Here is a 22,289-nt window from a genome sequence, read left to right as displayed (position 1 = left end):
AAGGACCAAGCAAAGAGTGTTATCCAGTCATGTTTACAACTCTCAAATTAGATCTCCTGTTAATTTTTAAAAAACTTGTATCGATTTTTATTTTTTCTTGCTTCTTGCATTTTACAACTATTACAACTTATACTTATATTAGTGTAGGCAGTGGAGTGAGTTGTAGTGGTGATTGATTTAGCGGAGATGTAAAGAAGAGTATCATTAGCGTAGCCATGGAAGAAGAAACAATGAAAACTCATGATGTTATCAAGGGGCAGCATGTACTGTAGAGGATGAACAGGACAGCACCAAGCACCAGAGGACCAGTGAACAGTGGAGGAGGTGCAGGGCAGCACCAGTGATGTTGAGGAAAGATTCATGGAAAGTAGCACCGTCTGAGGAGAGGTGGAGGTTGTTGTTGGCTCTGAGGAGGGCTGTTTTTAGTGCTGTGCTGTGAATGGTAACTGGATTGAAATGGGTCAAACAGGTCAGTGGAGATGAGATGGGCTTTGAATTTGGAGGTAACCACAAATTCCAGTATTCTTGAAGAAAGAGGAGATTGGAGATAGGCTCACGATACCAGGGTTGAGTCCAGGTGTTTTGATGATGGGATGACAGTAGCCAGTTTGAGTATTTTGGAGACTGAACCAGAGCTTGCTGGGGGACAGTGCTTTAACAAGATTGGATGAACTGGGATCCAGAATCCTTCAAGCAGTTCTAAACAACACTGTTTTTTTGTTTTTTAAACATATTTTATTCAAGAAAATCTGACAAAGAAAGTGTACAATACAAATGCATGTGATACATAGCATTTTCATCCTTTATCTCTTTTTTCCCCGTCCCAGCTCAAGGCCTCAAAGGTCCTTCTGCCAACCCCCCCACACATCCATTCTGCAAAGTATAATTCAAATGTGGTGATGAGAAGTGGTGGAAAGAAATAAAAATAAATAAATAAATGAATAAATGAAATGGATAAAGAAGTAAAATCAAATCAGATCAAACACCAAATAAAAAAATAAAAAAATAAATAATAAATTAAAATAAATAAAATAAATTTAAAAAAAGAGCCTAAATAACAAGTACCTAAGCAATACATACATTACTATGGGAGCCAGGACCCTATGTCACCCACCCCCGCACCCATATGTAAGGTGGGGGTGTTGGGCAGCAGGCAGCGAGTAGTGGGCGGGCGACAGACAGGCACAGGACCTTAAACAGTTGACAGGACAGCAGAAAGGGCTCAAGTGTAGCATTACCGAAGAAAATCCCCCGCAGGGAGCCCATCTACATAGCAGATTAATGGATTCCAACAAGAGTAAAATCTATCAGACGACCCTCTCGAAGAAAATTTAACTTTTTCCAATTTTAAGAAGGACATGACATCTCCTATCCAAGATTTAAAAGATGGCGGTAAGGATGACCTCCACTGCAACAGGATTCTCCAACGTGCAATTAGTGAGGTGAAGGCAGTTATATTCAATTGGATCTTATTCATAGTGTTAATGTTCTCTGGTCTACCAAAGATAGCAATGTGAGGGGATGGTGGAATTTGGATCTGAAATATTTCAGAGATGGTTTTAAAGAACCCTTCCCAGAATCCAACCAGTTTGGGGCACAGCCAGAACATGTGAGCCAAGTCACATGGGGAGAGAGAGCAGGGTAGATCTTAGCAAGTTTGGCTCTGCTATAATGAGTCCTATGTAACACTTTAAATTGAATAAGACTAAGCCGAGCACAAGAAGAGGATGAATTCACAGCTTCTAAAGCCTCCCCCCAGAACTGATCAGAGAATTTAATCTGCAAATCATTCTCCCAATTGGCTTTAATTTTTTCAATCATGGATTTGTTGGTTGGTAAAACAAGTTCATAAAGATAAGAAATGTGCCCCTTCGGTAAGGGCGCAGCAGAAAGTATATGGTCCAGACCACTGGGAGGTGGTATTTGGGGGAATGATGGGGAGTGAGCCCTGGCGAAGTCCCGCAGTTGAAAATATCGAAAAAAGTCGGAGGAGTTCAACCTAAAAGTGGCACGCAACTGATTGAAACTAGCAAAAGATTCATCTATGTACAGGTTTTTCAAACATCTTAGGCCTCTTTCAGCAAAAATCATGAACTTTGGGTCAATCTTAGCCGGCAAGGAGAGGTGGTTGTTGCAGATAGGGGTCGATTGTGGAAGGGTAACCCACCCAAGGTGTCGCTTTATTTGTGCCCATATCTTCAGAGTAGCAGTAACAATGGGGTTAGCCGTATCCTGTGAAAGAGGGGTCTGTAGGGTGCTACACGCCAGAGCCTGAGGTGAAGAGGAGATACAAGAGGCAGTCTCAAGTTGGCACCAGCTGCTCTGTGGAGAAGTAAACCACAGTAGCAGCTTATGTAGGTTTGCAGCCCAAAAGTAGCACTGAAGGTTCGGCAGACCTAGTCCACCCCTCGATCTACTACGTTGTAAAAAGGTTTTACATGTTCTGGGTTTTTTGCCTGCCCATATAAATGTGGAGATGGCAGAGTCAACAGTGTTAAAAAAAGATCTGGGCAAGACAGCGGGAATACACTGAAAGAAGTATAGGTATCTGGGTAACACATTCATCTTAATCGTTTGTGCCCTCCCCGCCAGAGAGAGAGGCAAATGGCTCCACCTATTCAGGTCCACCTTAATTCTTTCTGTCAGAGCTGTAAAATTCTGTTCCTTTAGGGTGCGCATGGACCGTGTTATAATCACACCCAAATATTTGAAACCTGATTTAGAGAGCTGGAATGGGATGGACGACGGCGACAATAATAAGGCTGTAGGGTTAATAGGAAAGCATTCACTCTTCTGGATGTTTAACTTATATCCCGAGAACGTTCCGAAGGAGTTCAGAATAGACATTATATGTGGTACAGAAGACTCTGGGTTACGCACATACAGAAGTAGGTCGTCCGCATATAATGAGACTTTATGTTCCGTCCCCCACCTCTGAATACCGAGGAATTTTGTTTCAGATTTCAGCGCAATAGAAAGGGGCTCGATAGCGAGCGCGAATAAGAGTGGGGAAAGCGGAAAGCACCCCTGGCGTGTGCCACGGGAAAGAGGGAATAGTTTAGAGCGTTGTGTGTTTGTACACACTGATGCTTGGGGGGAAGTATAGAGTAGACGTATCCAAGAGATGAAGCTATTCCCAAAGCCAAATCTTCCCAGTGTGGAGAAGAGATGAGTCCACTCCACCCGATCAAACGCCTTCTCCGCGTTGAGGGATATGACCACTTCTGGGTCCGATGGCGAGGGTGGAGTGTGAATGATGTTGAGTAACCTTCGAATGTTTGTAAATGAGTGTTGTTGTCTAATAAACCCTGTCTGATCTTCAGAAATGATAGAAGGCACAACTGATTCTAAACGAAGAGCGAACACCTTAGCAAGAACTTTAACATCAACTGGCAAAAGTGAAATTGGTCGAAATGATGAGCAACTAAGTGGATCTTTGCCCTTTTTAAGGATTAGGGATATAGAGGCCTGTGTGAGAGTGTGCGGCAAAGCGCCCTGCTGGTGTGATTGTTGAAACATGTCTAGCATTAGCGGGGCCAGTTTGTCTAAAAAAGTTTTATAAAATTCCACTGGGAATCCATCGGGCCCGGGGGATTTCCCATTATGCATCGATCTGATTGCGGCAGTAATCTCAGAAAGTTGTAAGGGGCTATCAAGCAGCTGTCGATCCTCCAATGATATCCTAGGCATATCTAGCTTTGCAAAAAATTGTGACAAGTGGGCCCCATCATCTGGGGACTCAGAAGAATAGAGCTGAGAGTAAAACTCTCTAAAAATGTTGCTGATCTCGCCAGGGTCAGAAGTAATCATACCCGTATCATTACGAATTTGTGCTATCTGATTTGAAGCATTCCTGGACTTCAACTGTTGGACTAGAAGACGGCCAGCTCTGTCACCTGATTCATAGAACGTGCCTCGGGACTGTAGCAGCAATTGTTCGGCCTCTCTTGTTGACAGAAGGTCAAGTTCAGTTTGAAGTTTCAATCTCTCCTTATAGAGGTCAGGTGACTGATTAGTGGAGTGTTGGGTGTCTAGGTTAGCGAGAGCATCTTCTAATTCCTTATGCCGTGTCCTGTGACACCTATTGATATGAGCTGTGTAGGAAATAATTTTACCTCTAATAAATGCCTTCAGAGTCTCCCAAAGCAATGTGGGAGATGTATCGTCTGATTGGTTTGTCTCCGTTCGAAACGGATGTCCAAAATCACAGAAGAATGGTCGGACACAGCTATTGGCGAATACTCAGCAGAAACTATGTAGGGGGTAAGAGTCTTGTCAGTTAGGAAATAGTCAATACGCGAGTAGGTCCGATGGACATAAGAAAGAAAAGAATATTGTTTTGTCGAGTGGTTCAAGAATCGCCAGGGGTCGATGTATCCGTTTTGTTCCATGAAGGAAGAGAGTGTTCGGGCCATTCTGGAAGGCGCTACATTTTTATGACTAGACCTATCAAGCATGGGGTCAATGACACAGTTCATATCCCCTCCCATAATTAACATGTGGGAGTTTATATTTGGGAGAGAAGACAAAAAGTTTTTCATAAAGGTGTGATCATCCCAATTAGGAGCATATACAGAAGCTAAAATAACAGGCTTTTGATACAATGTGCCAGATACAATAGTATAGCGGCCATTCGGGTCTGCAATGACATCTCTCGGTGCAAAAAGAACATTTTTTCGAATCAGTATAGCTGTGCCCCTAGTTTTCTGGTTGAACCTTGAGTGAAATATTTGTCCTATCCAAGGTCTAGTAAGTCTCTGGTGATCAGTGTTAAGTAAGTGTGTTTCTTGAAGAAACATTACATCTGCTTTTAAGTTCTGAATGTATGTGAAGATTTTTGTGCGCTTTACTGCTGCGTTAATACCACCAACATTGAGCGAGAGCATCCTTACCACCTGTCCGCCGCCCGCCCCCACGCCAGTCGTGCTAGCCATAGCACAAGATCCAGCGTGTGGTGTCTTGGATCAGTAATACAGCATGAAGGGCCTGGCAAAACAGGTACAGGAAGTGATAACAGGCAAAAGAGCAAAAATAAAAGAAAAAAACAAAATTAAAATTAAGAAAAAGATGACAAAAGAAACAAAAGTACAAGTTAGAACAGTGAATGGATGACATTGACCAAACCAACCTCTTCCATCCCACCCCACCCCACCCCGCCTCCCAACTTCCCTCCCTTTAGTTCCCATGATACCCACGTAGCACCTTCCTGCCAAGTACATTGGCACTCTCTATCTAACCTTCGTCTAGTTCTTACCTTTTCACAGAGTCTCGAATCCCTTATGTAACAGTTGTAACCCCATTGTTAACATGAACTTAAAACATTATATTATTAATATGCCATTCACTAACAGTTGAGCAATCTGAATGAATGTACAATTCCTCTCAAGAGTGGTCTTAGCATGACTGTATTGCAACAGAGCTTCAGTAAAGTAAATATATAATGAAAGAAGGCAGCCATATGGAATAAGTAAATGAGATTTTTTTTAAAGAAATAGCTAAGTAAGAAAGATTAAATAATGATTAGGAAAAAGAACGAAAATAAATGAAAGAGCTCAGCAAATTAAACAAAAAATCCATAAATGTATATATATATATATATATATATATATATATATATATATATATGCATACCCCACATATGTACACAGTGCACTCAAGCCCCACACATACAGAATTTAACATTTAAGTTTGGTGTTATAAAGAGTAGTTGACGGTAGCATACATACAGAGAGAAAAAACAAACAAACAAACAAACAAAAACGGTGGCCCTTTAAGAGCTTGTCATTCTGCAGAAAGAAAAAGGCATGGCAATACTTAACATTAAATTATTTCTAGGCATCGGCAAACATGATTATACAATCAAACAGGGCCCCCAGCCGTAGCCTATCAATAAAATAACACTTCCTGATAAAGCTCAGTCTTAATGAACATACGATGCTGAACGGCATCAATCAAACTGGCTCTCAGCAACAAGTTCCGGTCCACCGTCAGAGCATACAGGTCGCCCCTGGCAGGACACGACTAACATCAAATGTCCAAAGCGTTTACCTGTTTGGGCTTCATATATGATCCCGGTGCTTTCAATGTAACAGGTGTGATCGGATGACGTACCTGTCGATAGTGTCCTCAAGCCTCGGCTTCAGCTCCAGCTAACGTGTCAGGCTGGGTTGGTGGTTCCTGTCGGTAAGAGTCCACAAACTCAGAAGCATCTGCAGGAGAAGAAAATCCTTTACGGGACCCATCTTTTAGTGTGATCATAAGCCTCGCTGGGAACAGTAGAGATGGTTTCAGGCCAAGGTTGTACAGGCTGGACATCACTTCGCGGTACTTTGTGCGCTGCTCGAGGACCTCAGGAGTGTAGTCCTCGAAGATGCGAATTGGCTTCCCCTGGTACTGAAGGTTACCACGCCGTTTGCGGGCCTCCCGGACGACCACCTCCCGTGTTTGATAACGGTGAAAGCGGATGATGACAGCCCGTGGTTTCGCTCCCGGCGGCGGTCTGGCAGTGAGAGCTCTGTGCGCCCTGTCCAGCTCGGGGGGAGATTGCAGGATTTGTCGGCCAAACATCTCCACGAGTAGGTCTGAGAAGAAGGCCGTGGGTCGGGGACCCTCGATGGACTCCGGTAAGCCAATAATTCTCAAGTTATTCCTACAGCTCCTGCCCTCCAGGTCTGCCACCTTAGCTGCTAGTTTGGTGTTGCTATCAGCCAGCGCTGTACACTGTTGTTCCAAAATGAGCATCCTCTCCTGCAATGCAGTCGAGCTGGACTCCACCGAGGTGATGCGTCGGCCGTGGTCTGCAACTGTAGCCTCCGTTTGGGTCAATTTTTCCTCCAGGAATGTTTTAAAATCGGCTGAAATCGCCGCCCGCTGTTCCTCTAGCAGGTTAGCAATGCTAGCAGCGCATGAGCTACTGCATGCAGCGCGACTTTCGTCTCTTTTGGCTTTGTCTTTTTTCAGTTGTTTGGCCGCTTTAGACGTCATTTCAGCAGAGTCCCTTCTTGCCTGTCAACTCGGGTATTTTTTAAGTTTCGGGGTGTTGAAAGTTTTTTAAAATGTAGGGGGGAGAGCGAGACTAGTGCAGCCACTACATACCGGATCCCGACCGGAAGTCCTAAACAACACTGATACCTATGCACAAATAACTTTGGGATAAACATACAGATGTACTCTTTATTAAATTATCTTTCTTTTTCTGGTTCTAACATATAATGGCGCTTTTCCACTACACAGTTCCAGCACGACTCGACTCGACTCGACTCGTTTTGTTTTGCGTTTCCACTAAGGATAGTACCTGGTACCTGGTATTTTTTTAGTACCTGCTCTGCTGAGGTTCCAAGCGAGCCGAGCCGATACTAAATGTGACGTCAACAGACTGCCGGCCACTGATTGGTCAGAAGAGTTGTTGCTGGAAGAGTCATGAGCCGTCCCACACAAGAATCAAACCGGCATTTTTAAATACCGGCAACAGTGTTACAGCCATACGGCTCAATTTTCTTGCTTTGTGTGTGACAGAACGCCATATACAGCAGCAAGTACACCACTGCTTCCATGTCCTCAAATGTGTTTTTGTCGCGTATAAAACGGCAGTTTCGCGGAGCCGTGCTATGACGACCCCGCCCACGTTGAGTAAATACCTTTTTGTAATGGAAAAGGTTGTTCCTGGAACCGTGTCGAGCCGAGTCGAGCCGAGTAGTGCTAGAACTGTGTAGTGGAAAAGCACCATATGTGAACATACACTATTACATTTTCCCTTTGTCCACCCTCTTGCAGTGGTAATGGATTTACTCCACAGTTCCGGTGTGAGCAGTACATACTACCTGCAGACCCAATACAACCACAGCCAGAACTACTTCCTGTTGGTCTCCACAGCAACTGACCTACACAACACCTTCTTCCTGCTGTTCCCCATATGGTTCCATGTACGGCAAGCCGAAGCAGTCAAACTGGTGTGGGTGGCAGTAGTGGGAGACTGGGTCAACCTGATGCTGAAATGGTGAGTCATGTGACTGGAATGATGATGATGATGATGATAATGATGCAGGCCTGTTTAAATCCAAGTTTATTTATAAAGTTTGACACCATTCTTGTTCAGGCTTTTTTTTGGAGAGCACCCCTATTGGTGGATTCAGGAGACAAGTTTCTATGGCAACTCTTCCCAGCCAATGATAGAGCAGTTTCCCATGACATGTGAGACTGGGCCTGGTAGGAGCACACCGTAGTAGTAACATGTTTAAGATGACTTTGGCTGAAATACAAATTTCAGTATCTACTCAAGTCAAACTTTTAAAATTCACTTCCTCTCCTGACAGCAAGTCCATCAGGTCACGCAATGGGCGCCGCCGCTGTGTACTACACAATGATGTCATCATGCCTCACCACAGTGCTGAAGAAAGATGGAAATCAAATCAAGAAATGGTAAGATCAACTTTTCTTGTATTTGGTGTGTATTACCTATTGCACTTTGCCTTTAGTCATAATGTTGTATTTCCCCCAGGTGTGTGTGTGTCTCACTGTGGACGCTGTTCTGGTGTGTACAGGTGTGTGTATGCATCTCTAGAGTCTTCATCGCTGCTCACTTCCCACATCAGGTCATCATGGGAGTTATTATAGGTATGGACAGCACACATAATGCTGTTGTTAAACTCTGATATCTGTGATCTGGATTTTAATTTTTTAATCTACAAACTACAGTTAATAGATGAGAACTGTTATTAACTATTATCATTTTTAATTTTGTATGGATTGATTGCTGTTTGCCACCAGAAGATTCAAAATTCGGGATTCAATTTTATTGTCATTTACTATAGCATCCAAGATGCAAAAAGAACAAAATTACGAGCAAAGCTCTGTCAAAAACACATAAGAAATTGAAATAGGTATATAACTAATAAAAAAAAAATTCTGGCAGAAGTGAGCTTCCATACACCAACCTGCTACCAGTCACAGTTATGCTTTTAAATTCAAATTTGCATTATTTGTATGACTGTAATATACTTACCAGGTTGTACAAGGTTAACAGTATGAGAATTAATTTTAAGAGGGGAAAAGTGGATTGCACATCACATCAAAGAATACTGTAATACAATAAAGGAAAATATTTGAAATTGCATTACTGAAAATTGAAAAGAAAAAACCTATTCCTCCCAGGTATCCTACTGGCAGAATCCCTCAGCCGAACCAGGCAGATCTATGAGGCCCGTCTGTGTTCCTACCTCCTCACCTCCCTGCTCCTCCTTTCCCTGGCTCTCCTCCTCTACCTGTGCCTCCGGCTGATAGGCGTCGACCTCCTCTGGAGCATCGAGAAAGCACGGCTCTGGTGCCACCGAGCAGAGTGGGTCAGCGTGGACACCAATCCTTTGGCCAGCTTGTTCAAAAATACTGGGACTCTGCTGGGCCTGGGTCTAGGACTCCACTCTCCCTTGCATGTGCACACCAGCAGAGTAGCGGTCAGCAGGAGGACTGATAGCACCATCTACAGGTTTATCTGTTTAAGTGTGACGCTGCTGCTGCTGCAGTTATTTGACTCAGTGTTTAGGCTGCCTGTACACAATGGGGTTCTGTTCTATCTGCTGTCATTCTGTAAAAGTGCCACTGTGCCTCTGGCTACTGTGGCCATTGTGCCCCACTGTGTGGCTGCAGCACTGGGCTACAAGGGGGAAAAGCTGGCGTGATGAAGGTGGTTACACAATGCATGCACATGCAGGATGGACCTTTGTGCATCATGTCAAATACTGGTGAAGCTGTGGCTTGAAATCTTCTCTACATGGCCAAAAGTATGAAGACAACACTTTAATGTCCTTTTGGTATTTCATAGTTTGGTCTGTGTATCCAATTCATTCAAACCTAAATGCTGCAGCATACAGTGTACTTCTAAAAGGAAGAAGAAAGAGCTCTAACTGATCTCAGCCATATCCAACGCCTTTGGGATGAACTGGAACACTAACTGGAGATAACATCATGTGTCAGGATCAGCAGAGCTCAGTCTTATAAATTAAAGGTCCTGACGAAAACATACCTTCACAATCAGCTTCTTACTATGAGAGACAGGTTTGGTTATTGGTTATTTCACATGACATGAGTTTCTGTATGTGTGTTTTTGTCTGAACTTTTCTCACTGATTTGAAGATAAAGGTGTACATACTGATACTTTTGTTACACTATCAGGATTAAGCATTATTTTAATCAAAATCTGATGAGAATGGCAGATTACATGTGTGGTTTAACTTTAAAGTAATCTAAACTTTCACTTTGTTTGTTGGATATGTTGTAATACAAAGGTAATGTTACAGAGATATAATTATAATTTGAAAGGAAGTTTTCAGAAGCTGATATTCTGAATTATAAACTAATACAATATTGAAGGATGTTCTGCTATAAAACTTAGTCACTATGAAGTTAACGTGGTTTTGAGTGAAATATCTTGACATTTATTGGATAGATTGCCATAACATTTGATACAGATGTTCATGTTCCTCTCAGAATGAATTGTAATCTGGTTTATATTCTCTGATTTTTCATTCACTGCCATCATTAGAAGTTTGGGTGATGACTAAATGCCTTTCTAATCCCAGGAACATTGCACACTTGTACAGTATATAGTATCAGGAATTCATGTATATTGTAGATTTATATAATTGCTGATTATTTTACAGAGATTGTTTATTGTATATAGTATTTTTTGTATCTCTTTAACCTTGAAATTCTCCATGGATCAATAAATACTACTAATAATGATAATACATTTTATTTGTATCTGTTATCTAAAAGTTCTACAGAGCAGGAAAAAAATGGTTAAAAGGAGAACCTATAAAAGACATTTAGCAAAATGCTTTCATAAAAACATCTGCAGTCTGTGGGGCCCTCAGGTGGTAAGGGAGGGCATTGCACAGCCTCGGGGCTGCAGAGGAAAAGGCCCATTGTGCAGAGCTTGGTTCTGGAGAAAGATACCTTACCTTACCTTTACCTTGACATTTCCTGTCTAAACTCTTCACATAATTTCATTTTAAAAAGCTGCTCAAGGCAAAAACAGTTCAAAACGTCACTAAATGTTCACTAAAAACCAAAGATTAGATCTAAAAATAAATAAATAAAATAAAAGCTTTTGAGGCCTATTTTTTCCCCTTCTGTTCCTCTCTCTAATTGTTTTATTTTTCCTAATATTTTCTTCTTTTTTTTTTCTTTTTTTTTCTTTACCTGATATTGTTTTGTGTTTTGTTGTGTTGCTGTAAATGTTTCTTGTCACCATTGTAAATTAGGACTCCTCCTCCTCGTCTTTCCAGGTAAAATAAAGGTAAATAAATAAATACATAAATACATAAATAACTACTAATAGTTATTTTATAACTAGTTATAGTTACTAATAGTTACTAATAACTAATGGAGTAACATTCAATTATTTTAAAGCTAACTAGTATATGCCTACTGTGTAAGTTATATTGTTTAAAAGTATGTGAACATACAGACTGCTAGTTTTTTAACCTAAATATTGTAAGCCTATTTTGTATAAATAAAAGTATTTCTAAACCAGAGTCCCAGCTTACAAAATCCACAAATTCTGAGCCCAATACTGTAAACTGTCTTCTGATGTAAACACAAAATATGCCTCATCCCTCGTCGGATAGGATTCACAGTGGACTCAATTGGTGAGATTAACCCAAATAGCCAGAGTTCGGCCACGGTGGCTGCCGAGTAGGCAGCCACCTCGCTGAGCTCCTGCACCAGAGAAAGTTAGATGGTGAATAAACAAAGAAGCTCTCGTTCAAGTACCTTCTTTGGCATCTAAAAGCAATTAATGTCAAACCGGGACAGGGAAAGAGCTCATAATAACAAAGCCCTCCCCTCTGAGGCTCACGACTACATGTGCCCTGTCCCACCAGTAGCAGTAACCATGGCAGAAAAAGATTTTCCGCCACTACCTGTAATTCCCTGCAAATCCCCAACTGCTGAAAAAGCTCTCTATAACCCACAGCAGACATCCACCTCCAAAGACAACGCCGTTTTTTCCACTCTCTCGAAACTCATTAACGAGAGAGTCGACTCTCTTGAAAAGAACAGCAACACACGACAGCAATACACTTAAAATAGACAGCAATACACTTAAAATAGAGGAGCTAAAGAAAACTCTAGACGTTACATGCAGTGAAATTAAGGACACACAGAAAAAAATGATAAATGTTGATGCACGTCTTAAAGAGGAAGAGAGGAAAGTTATCAACCTCCAAACACGAGTGAGCGAGCTGGACTCCTACTCAAGACAGTGGAACCTGAAGCTTTATGGCGTCGCCGAAAACCCAACAGAAAATGCGAAAGAAAAAAGACATAGCTGTCTGCCAGAACATCCTTTCAGAAGGTGAGAACATGCCTCCAACTGTTATTGACGTTGCTCATTGTCTTGGAAAGTAATCTTCAAATCACTCCACGCCGAGACCCATCATCATTCAATTATCCCTGAGGTCCTACAGAGATGCTGCAAAAAATCATCCCTATATTGGTGACAACATGCTCTGTTTTGCAGAGGATCTCTCTTCAAGGCTAAAGACATGGCCTTTGATAAAAAAGGCGCAAAGTGAAGGTAAACCTGCAAATCATATCTGTGCACGGGCCTTCATAAATCTCTCTTCAAGGCTAAAGATATGGCCTTTGATAAAAAAGGCACGAAGTGAAGGTAAACCTGCAAATTATATCTGTGCACGGGCCTTCATAAATGGACAAGAAGTTACTTGAGGTAAAACGTGACTGATTTCAACATCGCTCAGTTTCCTGTCTTACTTAAAACTGATGATCAGTCACTTCATTACAGGGAAGCTGAGCTAACTTGTGCATTTTCCCCACTACAAAAACCATATTGACCTAATTTGTTCACCTATATTTTGAAAGATTACCTTTGATTTGAGGATTAAGTAAGACACTTTTATTTTTACTTAACTATACATTCAAAATTTGTCACCAATATTGTTACTTGTTCAAGGTGCAATTGATGCTCAGCACTTCAGTATACATAACTACTTGTTTCTAAGTCTTCTGTAAGTTTTCCACATTTCAAGTTGTTTCATTGTCTATTGTTTCCCTAAACGCCAGAGGATTGAGAAATAATATAAAACGTAAAACTTTATTTTTGTTCACCAAACAGCTTAATACAGATTTTTGTTTTTGTCAGGAGTCACACTCAACTTCAAATTACGTGAATTTTTGGAGAACCCAGTGGGGCAACGATCTATGGTTTTCTCACTGTGCAGAAAGATCGGCTGGTGTGTTAACCATGAAAAATAGATATAATAATGACATTTTACACATGGACACTGATCCAAAAGGTCACTTTATCTGTTAATGTGTATGGGTAGAAAACACTCAATTATTTAATGACATAGAATACAGACTAAAACATTGGCAAACCAAATTTCCAAACTCACACATTATAATTGGAGGAGACTTTAATGTAACATTAGAACCATTAATAGATAGATGGCCAACTACAAGAAATAACAACAGAAACTCTTTCTTTAAAATGTTTATGGACAGATTTGATGTGGTGAATGTATGGAGAGTTAAGTTCCCAGATGCAGTAACATTCACATGGAGCAATAAAGACAACACAAGGCTTTCTCCTATAGACTTTTGGTTAGTCTCCAAATATCTTAATGAACAAGATGTCACAATAAACATTGTTCCTTGTCCATTAAGTGATCACACGGCTATCCATATTTCAATTAATCTCTTTCCCTCTGTTAAAAATTGCAAAGCGATATATTGGAAATTGAATAATACTATTCGTACATACTGTGTAGCTAAGATGAACATTTCTCAGTTAATACATTTTTAAGGCAAAAGTAGATCATTCATTTGATTCAAACTGGGAGTTATTTAAATATGAATCAGGTAAATATTAGAGAGCTTTTGGGAGCAATCTAGCTAAAATCAGGAAGCTAGAGGAACAAAACATTATCACTGATATTTCATTACTCTCTCAACCTTTACCAGACAACTTAACTGAAGAAGACAAAATAAAACTGTATAATTTACATGAAAAACTTGGAAAAAATGGTTAGAAAAAGGAGAACAAAACTCTTCATATTTCTTCAACCTGGAGAAATATCAGGCAAAATTAAACACCATTAATGAACTAATTATTAATGATAATAGGACAGATTATATCCAACTTTTGTTCCACTTTTTTACATAATATTGTATACATCTGAATATGTTTCTGAATTCATTACAACATACCTCTCATCTAGATGAGTCAGATACTGATTTTTGTGATCTCCCGTTATCTCAAACAGAAATCAGCGACTGTATTAATCTTCTAAAAGATAACAAATCCCCTGGAACAGACGGATTATCTTCTGAATTCTATAAACTATTTTCCTTTCTATTGTTATATACAATATCAGACTTGTCTTTACAATAATGCCAACTGATCATCTCCCAGGTTTGCTGTGAAACGTGGTGTTTGGCAAGGTTACCCAATATCTCTGCACCTATTTTTACTAGATGCCCAACTTTTATGTGATCATATTAAGTGTAGTAATCTGCAATGTATCTCTATTGCTGACAGAAGTATTTTAATTAGTCAACTGGCAGATGATATGACCCTGTTTTTAAAAGACAGTTCTCAAGTACCTTCAGCTTTTGATATTATAGAACAATTTACTAAAACATCTGGTCTCCGTTTAAATCTCAAAAAATGTGAATTATTAGCTGTTAAAGCTATGTTGATTCAACTTCCAATAGATATGCATCTAATATTCCAATTAAGAGTTCTGTTACTAACAGAACTCCTTATTGGAATATTAGATTCATTCATTAATAGATTCATTTTTATGATACCTAGATAAGTAACAGACTGTTATTTATCTAGGTATCATAAACATGAATCCCAAAGGTGTTCTTATATCTTCACTTCAATTGTTTTGATAAAACACAATAAAACAGCTTTCATGTGACTTATCTTTAAGAGGTTGGATACTCCTTTCAAAGGCCCAATGAATATCAAGGTTAACATTTGCTGCCTTATCATTAGGAGTAGAGAGTAGTGTTTGTAATGGACAAAACAAACAATGGACAAAATTTTATTTGATTTCGTTTGGAAAAACCATGCTCATCATTAAAAAAATCTGTTTTAATGAATGGCAGTAAAGGCGGTATTAATTTCTTGGACTTCACTTAAATAAATTACACCTTCAAAATGAACTGGATCAAGCATGACCTTAAGTGTCCAACCTCCTTATGGAACTTCATTCCCCATTATGTCTTCTCTTCAGTTGGTGGGGCTCCAATTTTTGTTGCTCTGTACTTATAATACTGACAAACTTCCCTTTTTTATTTATTTTATTTAAACTTTCTTAATTCCATAAACAAATGCTGCTGGCATGGTGTCTACTTTACAAATACAAATACTACTCCCCTCTTTATCTGGAACAGGGTTAGGGTTAGGGTTGGGGTCCTCCAACTGTGGTTTGATAACAATATTATCCTACTGAGCCAGTTGAGTTGAATTGAATTGTCTTTATTGTCATTGCATTGAGGTCAATACAACGAAATTTAAAAAAGCTCCATCCTCGGTCACACACATCTCATACTTAAATAAAAAGGAGTAGATAAAAATAAATAATATATACACATATAGATACATACAGCCCATACCCATGCACACACATACATACATACAAACTCATCATTTAAAGTGCATAGATGGTCTACAAAGTGCATATAGTGATTGCACACAGTTCCCTGGCACAGAAACAGAACAGGTCATGAGGCTAATTGGGTGGTGGATATGGGGGGAAGTGTGATAGGGGGCCGAGAGTTAAGTTCCCGAACAGCTGAGGGGTAAAAACATACATCATACTGTATATAGTCAAACACATATTTAACATGATGAGTCACACAAACAGAGATGACAGTGCTCATTCACAATCTCTCCTTGATGTCATTCATGGTGTTGCATTTCAGTCCCATGAGTCAGCAAACAACTGTTACCTATAAAAACCACAAGTCCAGAGCTTAGTTGTATACCACTGTAGTTGATTCATTGATTAGTTGCCAAAGATTCAAATAATTCAATCAATTAAAGTCATTTTTTAATGAAGAAAATTTGCCAAATTCTCTAATTCCAGCGTCTCTAATGTCTCACATTTTCTGACTATTTTCAGTCTCCTGTGATATTAAACTGAATATCTTTAGGTTCTGGACAAAACAAGACATTTGAGGACATGATCTTCAGCAGTGATTGACATTTTATTGAACCAAACAACTAATTGTTGACAGATGAATCGATAATGGCAATAAATGTTAGTTGCAGCCCAAATCCACTATATCAGACGCCCCCCAACTATATGTTTTATAGTCATTTTTGTAATGATGTCACATCAAATCTACTCGGCCAGTGAGGAATATGAGGGAGAATTGCAGAAAAGCCCTCCAGTACCGAATAGAATAGAATAGTATAGAATAGAACTTGGTGGAAAATTGTCATTGGATCACCAATAACAGACATAGAGCAGACAGAAAATACACAAGATCTATAGATTCCACACACACACCTCTACACACAGATCAGACTGGTCATTTAAAACTCCAACTCAGATATTCTGTCTGTTTATGAAGGAAAAAGTCCTCATTTATCCTGTGTCACTACCTTCTTTCCGTCTTTGTACAATTGTCATGTTCTTGGTGTGTCAGGATTTACTCTTGAGGTACATTGTGCTTCAAACTCTGTGCATGTAGCACCTTGCAGAAAACAATATGATTTCCTGAAAAAGCCCTTTTCCATGTGTTAAACACTGTTCATGTTTCACGACACCTTCCAATCTATGAACCAAAGTAGAAGATGGAAACACTGATAGACTGCTCACACACAACCTACTTTCATGTGCTAAACTAACCCTCTGATCACTGATAATAATTTACTGAATGCGTTTATTGGTCCATAAAGACAGACTTTGTCCATCTGAATTATGATGAGATGTAGGGTTGGCAGACGTTTATCTGCTCAAAAGCTCTTGCAGGTTGTTGACAGATGGAGGAAAAGTCCAATTTAACTAGTTCACTGTTTAATAACTTTCTGGAGAGATCTCAGCGCTGGTCACATGTCAAAATCCTCAAAAATGTCAAAAACAGGCTGAATGCAAAACTTAATGACGTGTTTACTTTTTCTCTGTACGTTTGCTGACAAAAAGTTACAAGGTTACAAAAACTTTAAAAAACTAAGATAAAGAATAATTAAAGACTAAAAGAATAAGATAAGGTGACAAAAGTAAGAATGTGTGAGGTGAAGAAAAGAAAAGATGAGCAGAGCAAAACCTGAAGCAAAGCAAAGCCGGTTTAAGATGGGTGCAGCTGATTTTTCTCCCTGGGGAGGGCTTGCGTGTAAGCCAATCAGATTCATCACAGCTACTTTGAGGATCTAATTTCCAGCTTTTTACCGCAAAACATTTCATCATTATCATTCATCCAGTATATAATCCTGATTATAAAATGCATAGTACTATAACATAGTAACACAGAACACAGGATGTATCATTCTGGCATCAATATGACATCCAGGGCCGTTTCAAGGAATTTGGGGGCCCCAAGCTAAATGAACTTGGAGGCCCCCCCACCACCACCGCCCACCGACGCTGACACCCCCTGGACCACAGCAAAAAAAACCTACGCCCCCGCCCGCCCAAAGCCTACAGGAACCACAGCTGAACCACACACTGTTGAAGTTCAACCACACATTATATCAATAACATATTTCTTAACAGTGCAAATACTGCTTACAAATGTTGCATATAGGCTACTGCACACATAGTATGTTTACTTATTTTATTTGAACATTTGCTATCAACATATAAACAAACTGCAAATTCGGTATTAAATATAAAATCCAACATAGATAAAAGTACACACACACACACATATAAGATTAACCGTTAAAAAATATGCAAAATATCTACATCTGCTGTTTGCGAGCCTTGGCTTCAGCAAAGGCAACCACAATGTCCTCCATGTCCAAAGACCGGCGAACATCACGCTCAATTGACAGAACGGCCAGTCATGTGAGCCTCTCTTGGCTCATGGTGGACCTCATATATGTCTTTATCAGCTTCAAAGTAGGGCTGGGGCGACGCGTCGACGTAATCGATTACGCTGACGCAAAAAATACGTCGACGCAAAAACTGTGCGTCGATGCGTCGTTTGAAAACAAAAAACGAGTAGCGGTAAAGGCAACAGCAACGCAAGTGAGTCAGTTGACTCTGATCAATGTAAAAAACGAACTCGTAATTCTGTACCTGGCTGCCACATCAATGCATTCCTCCACTCCAATGCATGACTACATCATGTCTTGGATTAAACACACACACACTACACACACATAGACACACATTACACACCGTATTCTAGAGTGAAAAGGCAGAGTGTATGTTTACATGAATGAAGGGCAGTTTATCCTCTTAATGCACGCTGTTCCTCTTACGGGACGGAACGGATGTTAGTAGGTAGCGACACGTTCTTCTGAATGTTTTAAACAGCAACCCTTAAACATGTATATTCATGCCGTGCATTGTTAGAAAGCTTAGATTCTCCTGATTCATTCAAGACCACTCACACATTGTATGGTTGCTCACAGCCGTAATAGTATTAGCAATTAGCTCGGCTAGCCACTCAGCTAAAGTAAGAACAGCTATAATGCTACATACCTTCAAAATCTTCCCTTTATCCACAACGATCATCTTATGACTCAGGACTTTCTGTACAGCTCGCCAAATTTCGCCAACATTCTTGTGAAATATGAAATCCGTTTCCATAAAACTGGAATATTTTCCTCAATATGTCCATGTATTCAGTCCAACACGTAACGTAATAACACAAATAACAAACCATACACGGTCCGTTTATGTCATTTCCTGACCTGCACGTTCATCTCAGAGTACACGTGACTAGATGTTTACAACCGTGAGCCGCTTCTGCTTCTGACGACAATCACTCACAAGCCAATCAGTGCTCAGGCAGTACATGCCTCCAAAGCCAATGAGGACATGTGACCCATAGACATATAAAGAAGCGACAACGACAACTAGGCTTTGATTGACAGCTGTTCCAGCCTATGGAAATATTCGGTGAAATGAAGTTGATAACCTTTTAGCCAATAGTCTGAGGTTTCCATCGGTGTATGACGTCGTTTAGGCTAAAAACCTTTCTTATATACAGTCTATGCTAAAAACATAAAAAATATGGGGCGTGTATTAAGAGGTTTTATTTAGTTGGTTTAAAAAGAACACTGCTGCTGTTTATATTTCAACTACGAACTAGGAACATAGGTACAGTGTGGGGGCCCCTTTGAGGGGGATTCCGATAACAGTGTCGCTGCACTTTCCTGCATTGACCATCACAGCATTAAAGGGACGCGCACACAGTTTGTCATTGCATTCAATTCAAAATCAGTCGTTGTCTGGGGGCCCCCGGCCAGCTCGGGGCCCCAGGCAATTGCTTGGTTTGCCTGTCCTGTTGCGACGGGCCTGATGACATTCATTAAAACCTGAAAACAATATGATCCAGCGTAACACATTATCCGTCCGTCCGTCTTCTTCTGCTTTATCTGGGGTTGGGTCGTGGGGGCAGCAGCCTAAGCAGAGAAGCCCAGACTTCCCTCTCCCCAGCCACTTCGTCTAGCTCTTCCCGGGGGATCCCGAGGTGTTCCCAGGCCAGCCGAGAGACATAGTCTCTCCAGCATGTCCTGGGTCTTCCCCGGGGTCTCCTACCGGTGGGAAGTGCCCTGAACACCTCACCAGGGAGGCATCCGGGAGGCATCCTAACCAGATGCCCGAGCCACCTCATCTGGCTCCTCTCGACGCGGAGGAGCAGCGGGTCTACTCCGAGCTCCCTCCGGATAACTGAGCTTCTCACCCTCTCTCTAAGGGAGAGCCCAGCCACCCTACGGAAGAAACTAATTTCGGCCGCTTGTACCCGCGATCTTGTTCTTTCGGTCACTACCCAAAGCTCATGACCATAGGCGAGGGTAGGAACGAAGATAACTGGTAAATCGAGAGCTTTGCCTTTCGGCTCAGCTCTCTCTTCACCATGACGGATCTGTGCAGCGTCCGCATTACTGCAGACGCTGCACAGGTGGGGATCTCATCCCCGACCCGGAGAGTGCACTCCACCCTTTTCCGGTTGAGAACCATGGACTCGGATTTGGAGGTACTGATTCTCATCCCGGCCGCTTCACACTCTGCGGCGAACCGATCCAGTGAGAGTTGGAGGTCCCGGTTTCGTGCCAAAAAGTGATCGTCTGCCAGAATCTGATTTTGTGGCCGCGGGCGATCACTTTTTGGCACGACACCGGAACCCCTCAACACCCTGACTGGGCTAGAAATCCTGTCCATAAAGATTATGAACAGGAGCGGTGACAAAGGGCAGCCCTGGCGGAGTCCAACCCTCACTGGAAACAAGTCCGACTTATTGCTGGCAATGCGGACCAAGCTCTGACACCGGTCATACAGGGAACGGACGGCCCGTATCAGGGGGTCCGATACCCCGTACTCCCGGAGAACCCGGGAGTAGAGACTACAGTCCAACACAGTCATTGTGTCACTGTTTAGAGCAAGTAACTAATTGGATTAACCAACATTTCCTTCAATTAAATCAGGACAAAACTGAGGTCACTGTTTTTGGCAATAAAGAGAAGAGGATTGCTGTCAGTAAACATCTCGAGTCACTCTCTCTAAAAACTAGGGACCAAGTCCGAAACCTTGGCGTGCAGATTTGACCTTCAGCAGTCACATCAAATCAATCACCAAAACAGCCTTCTATCAGCTTAAGAACATATCCAGAGTGAAGGGTTTTATGTCTCAAACAAACCAGGAGAAGTTGATTCATGCTTTCATCTCAAGTAGACTCGACTACTGTAATGGTCTTCTGACTGGACTTCCACAAAAAAGCATTTAAACAGCTGCAGCTCATTCAGAACGCTGCAGCTTGAGTTTGAACCAGAACAAAGAGATCAGACACATTACTTTTACTACATTTACTACGTGAATAATAATAATTTAGCAATATGCAACATATACATACAGTACTAAATCAATCAAGGTCTTAAAACTATTCAAGACAGGGCCTTAAGATTAGGAAATGAAGCAAGATCAATATTGTCATGTCATTTGTACTGTTCTAATTTTTTATTGATAACATTACAAGAAAATCTGCATATTTTACACCATTCTACATGTAAGTGATGGTCACCAAGGCAGCGTTCACACTGCATGCCGAAATCCGATTTTTGCAAACCAGATTGATACCACCTTTGGGATGTAGTTTCAAATTGCATTTGGACAGATGTGTCTGAGTCTGAACAGCTCCAAACACTCATATCGAATTTGACTGTCCGTGACGTCCAGACCCGCGCTTAGTCCAGTTGTTGTTGCTAGCTGATATCACTAGAGGCAACGGAGGACATCGAAAAGGTCAGTCCATGGACAGAGGACCAAACCAAATTTTTAATCTTTGGGGAGATCAATTAATCAATCAATCAATCTTTATTTGTATAACGACCAAATCACAACAGAGTTATCTCAAGGCACTTTACACATAGAGCAGGTTCTAAACCGAACTCTTCAAGTTTTCATTTTAAAGAGATCCAACATTCCCACATGAGCAAGCACTTGGCAACAGTGGCAAGAAAAAACTCCCTTTTAACAGGAAGAAACCTGTTAAAAGGGAGAAGCACATGGCTCGGTTCAAGCGAAGCTCGGGGGTTTGTTGTTGCTGTCGCAATTATATGACATCACACAATAGACACTAGATGACGCCTCCGCTCTGACAATGTTGCCACGGCAACCTGTCAGATTGGTCATTAATGTGGCCCAGTCTGAACAGAGCCAAATCCGATTTGGTCACTTGCTAAAAACAGTGTGGACAGTCAGGCCTAAAAATCAGATTTGAGAAGGAATGAGATTTGAATCAGATTTGCCTGCAGTCTGAACGCAGCCTAAGACAAATGAATACATCCTTCTAACAAGTACTGTGTGTGTATGAAAGCCTAAGAATATCTCATTCCTTTGTGTCATAGACTTCCATTGTTTAAAACACAACGAGCCACACTATACCTTCATTACCATGAACACAAACTGTAATGTACTCTGACTCAATTCCACACACATTGTCCTGCTGCCAGAAATACTTTACAGAAATACAGGATTTAGCTGCCACTGAAAGTAGTTCCCAACAAATACATAATTTCCTCAAAAAATACATAATGTCCTCAATTTCCTGACCATATTCCCCAAAATGTAAAACAGCTGTAA

General features: G+C 41.0%; 1 protein-coding gene across 1 annotated transcript; it reads left to right on the top strand.

Annotated features, from left to right (window-relative positions):
* Nucleotides 1-7,772: 7,772 nt before the first annotated feature.
* On the top strand, nt 7,773-9,674 carry LOC128378640 (glucose-6-phosphatase catalytic subunit 1-like). The gene is made up of 5 exons (XM_053338206.1): nt 7,773-7,996; nt 8,096-8,205; nt 8,313-8,418; nt 8,498-8,613; nt 9,151-9,674. Exons 1-5 carry the CDS (start codon nt 7,779-7,781, stop codon nt 9,672-9,674), a joined length of 1,074 nt encoding a protein of 357 aa, XP_053194181.1. The 5' UTR covers nt 7,773-7,778.
* The last annotated feature ends 12,615 nt before the right edge of the window (nt 9,675-22,289 follow it).

The sequence above is a fragment of the Scomber japonicus genome, chromosome 18, assembly GCF_027409825.1.
Source record: "Scomber japonicus isolate fScoJap1 chromosome 18, fScoJap1.pri, whole genome shotgun sequence".
NCBI lineage: Eukaryota > Metazoa > Chordata > Actinopteri > Scombriformes > Scombridae > Scomber > Scomber japonicus.
The sequence above is the reverse complement of the archived record's forward strand: the minus strand, read 5'-3'. Positions and strand labels throughout refer to the sequence as shown.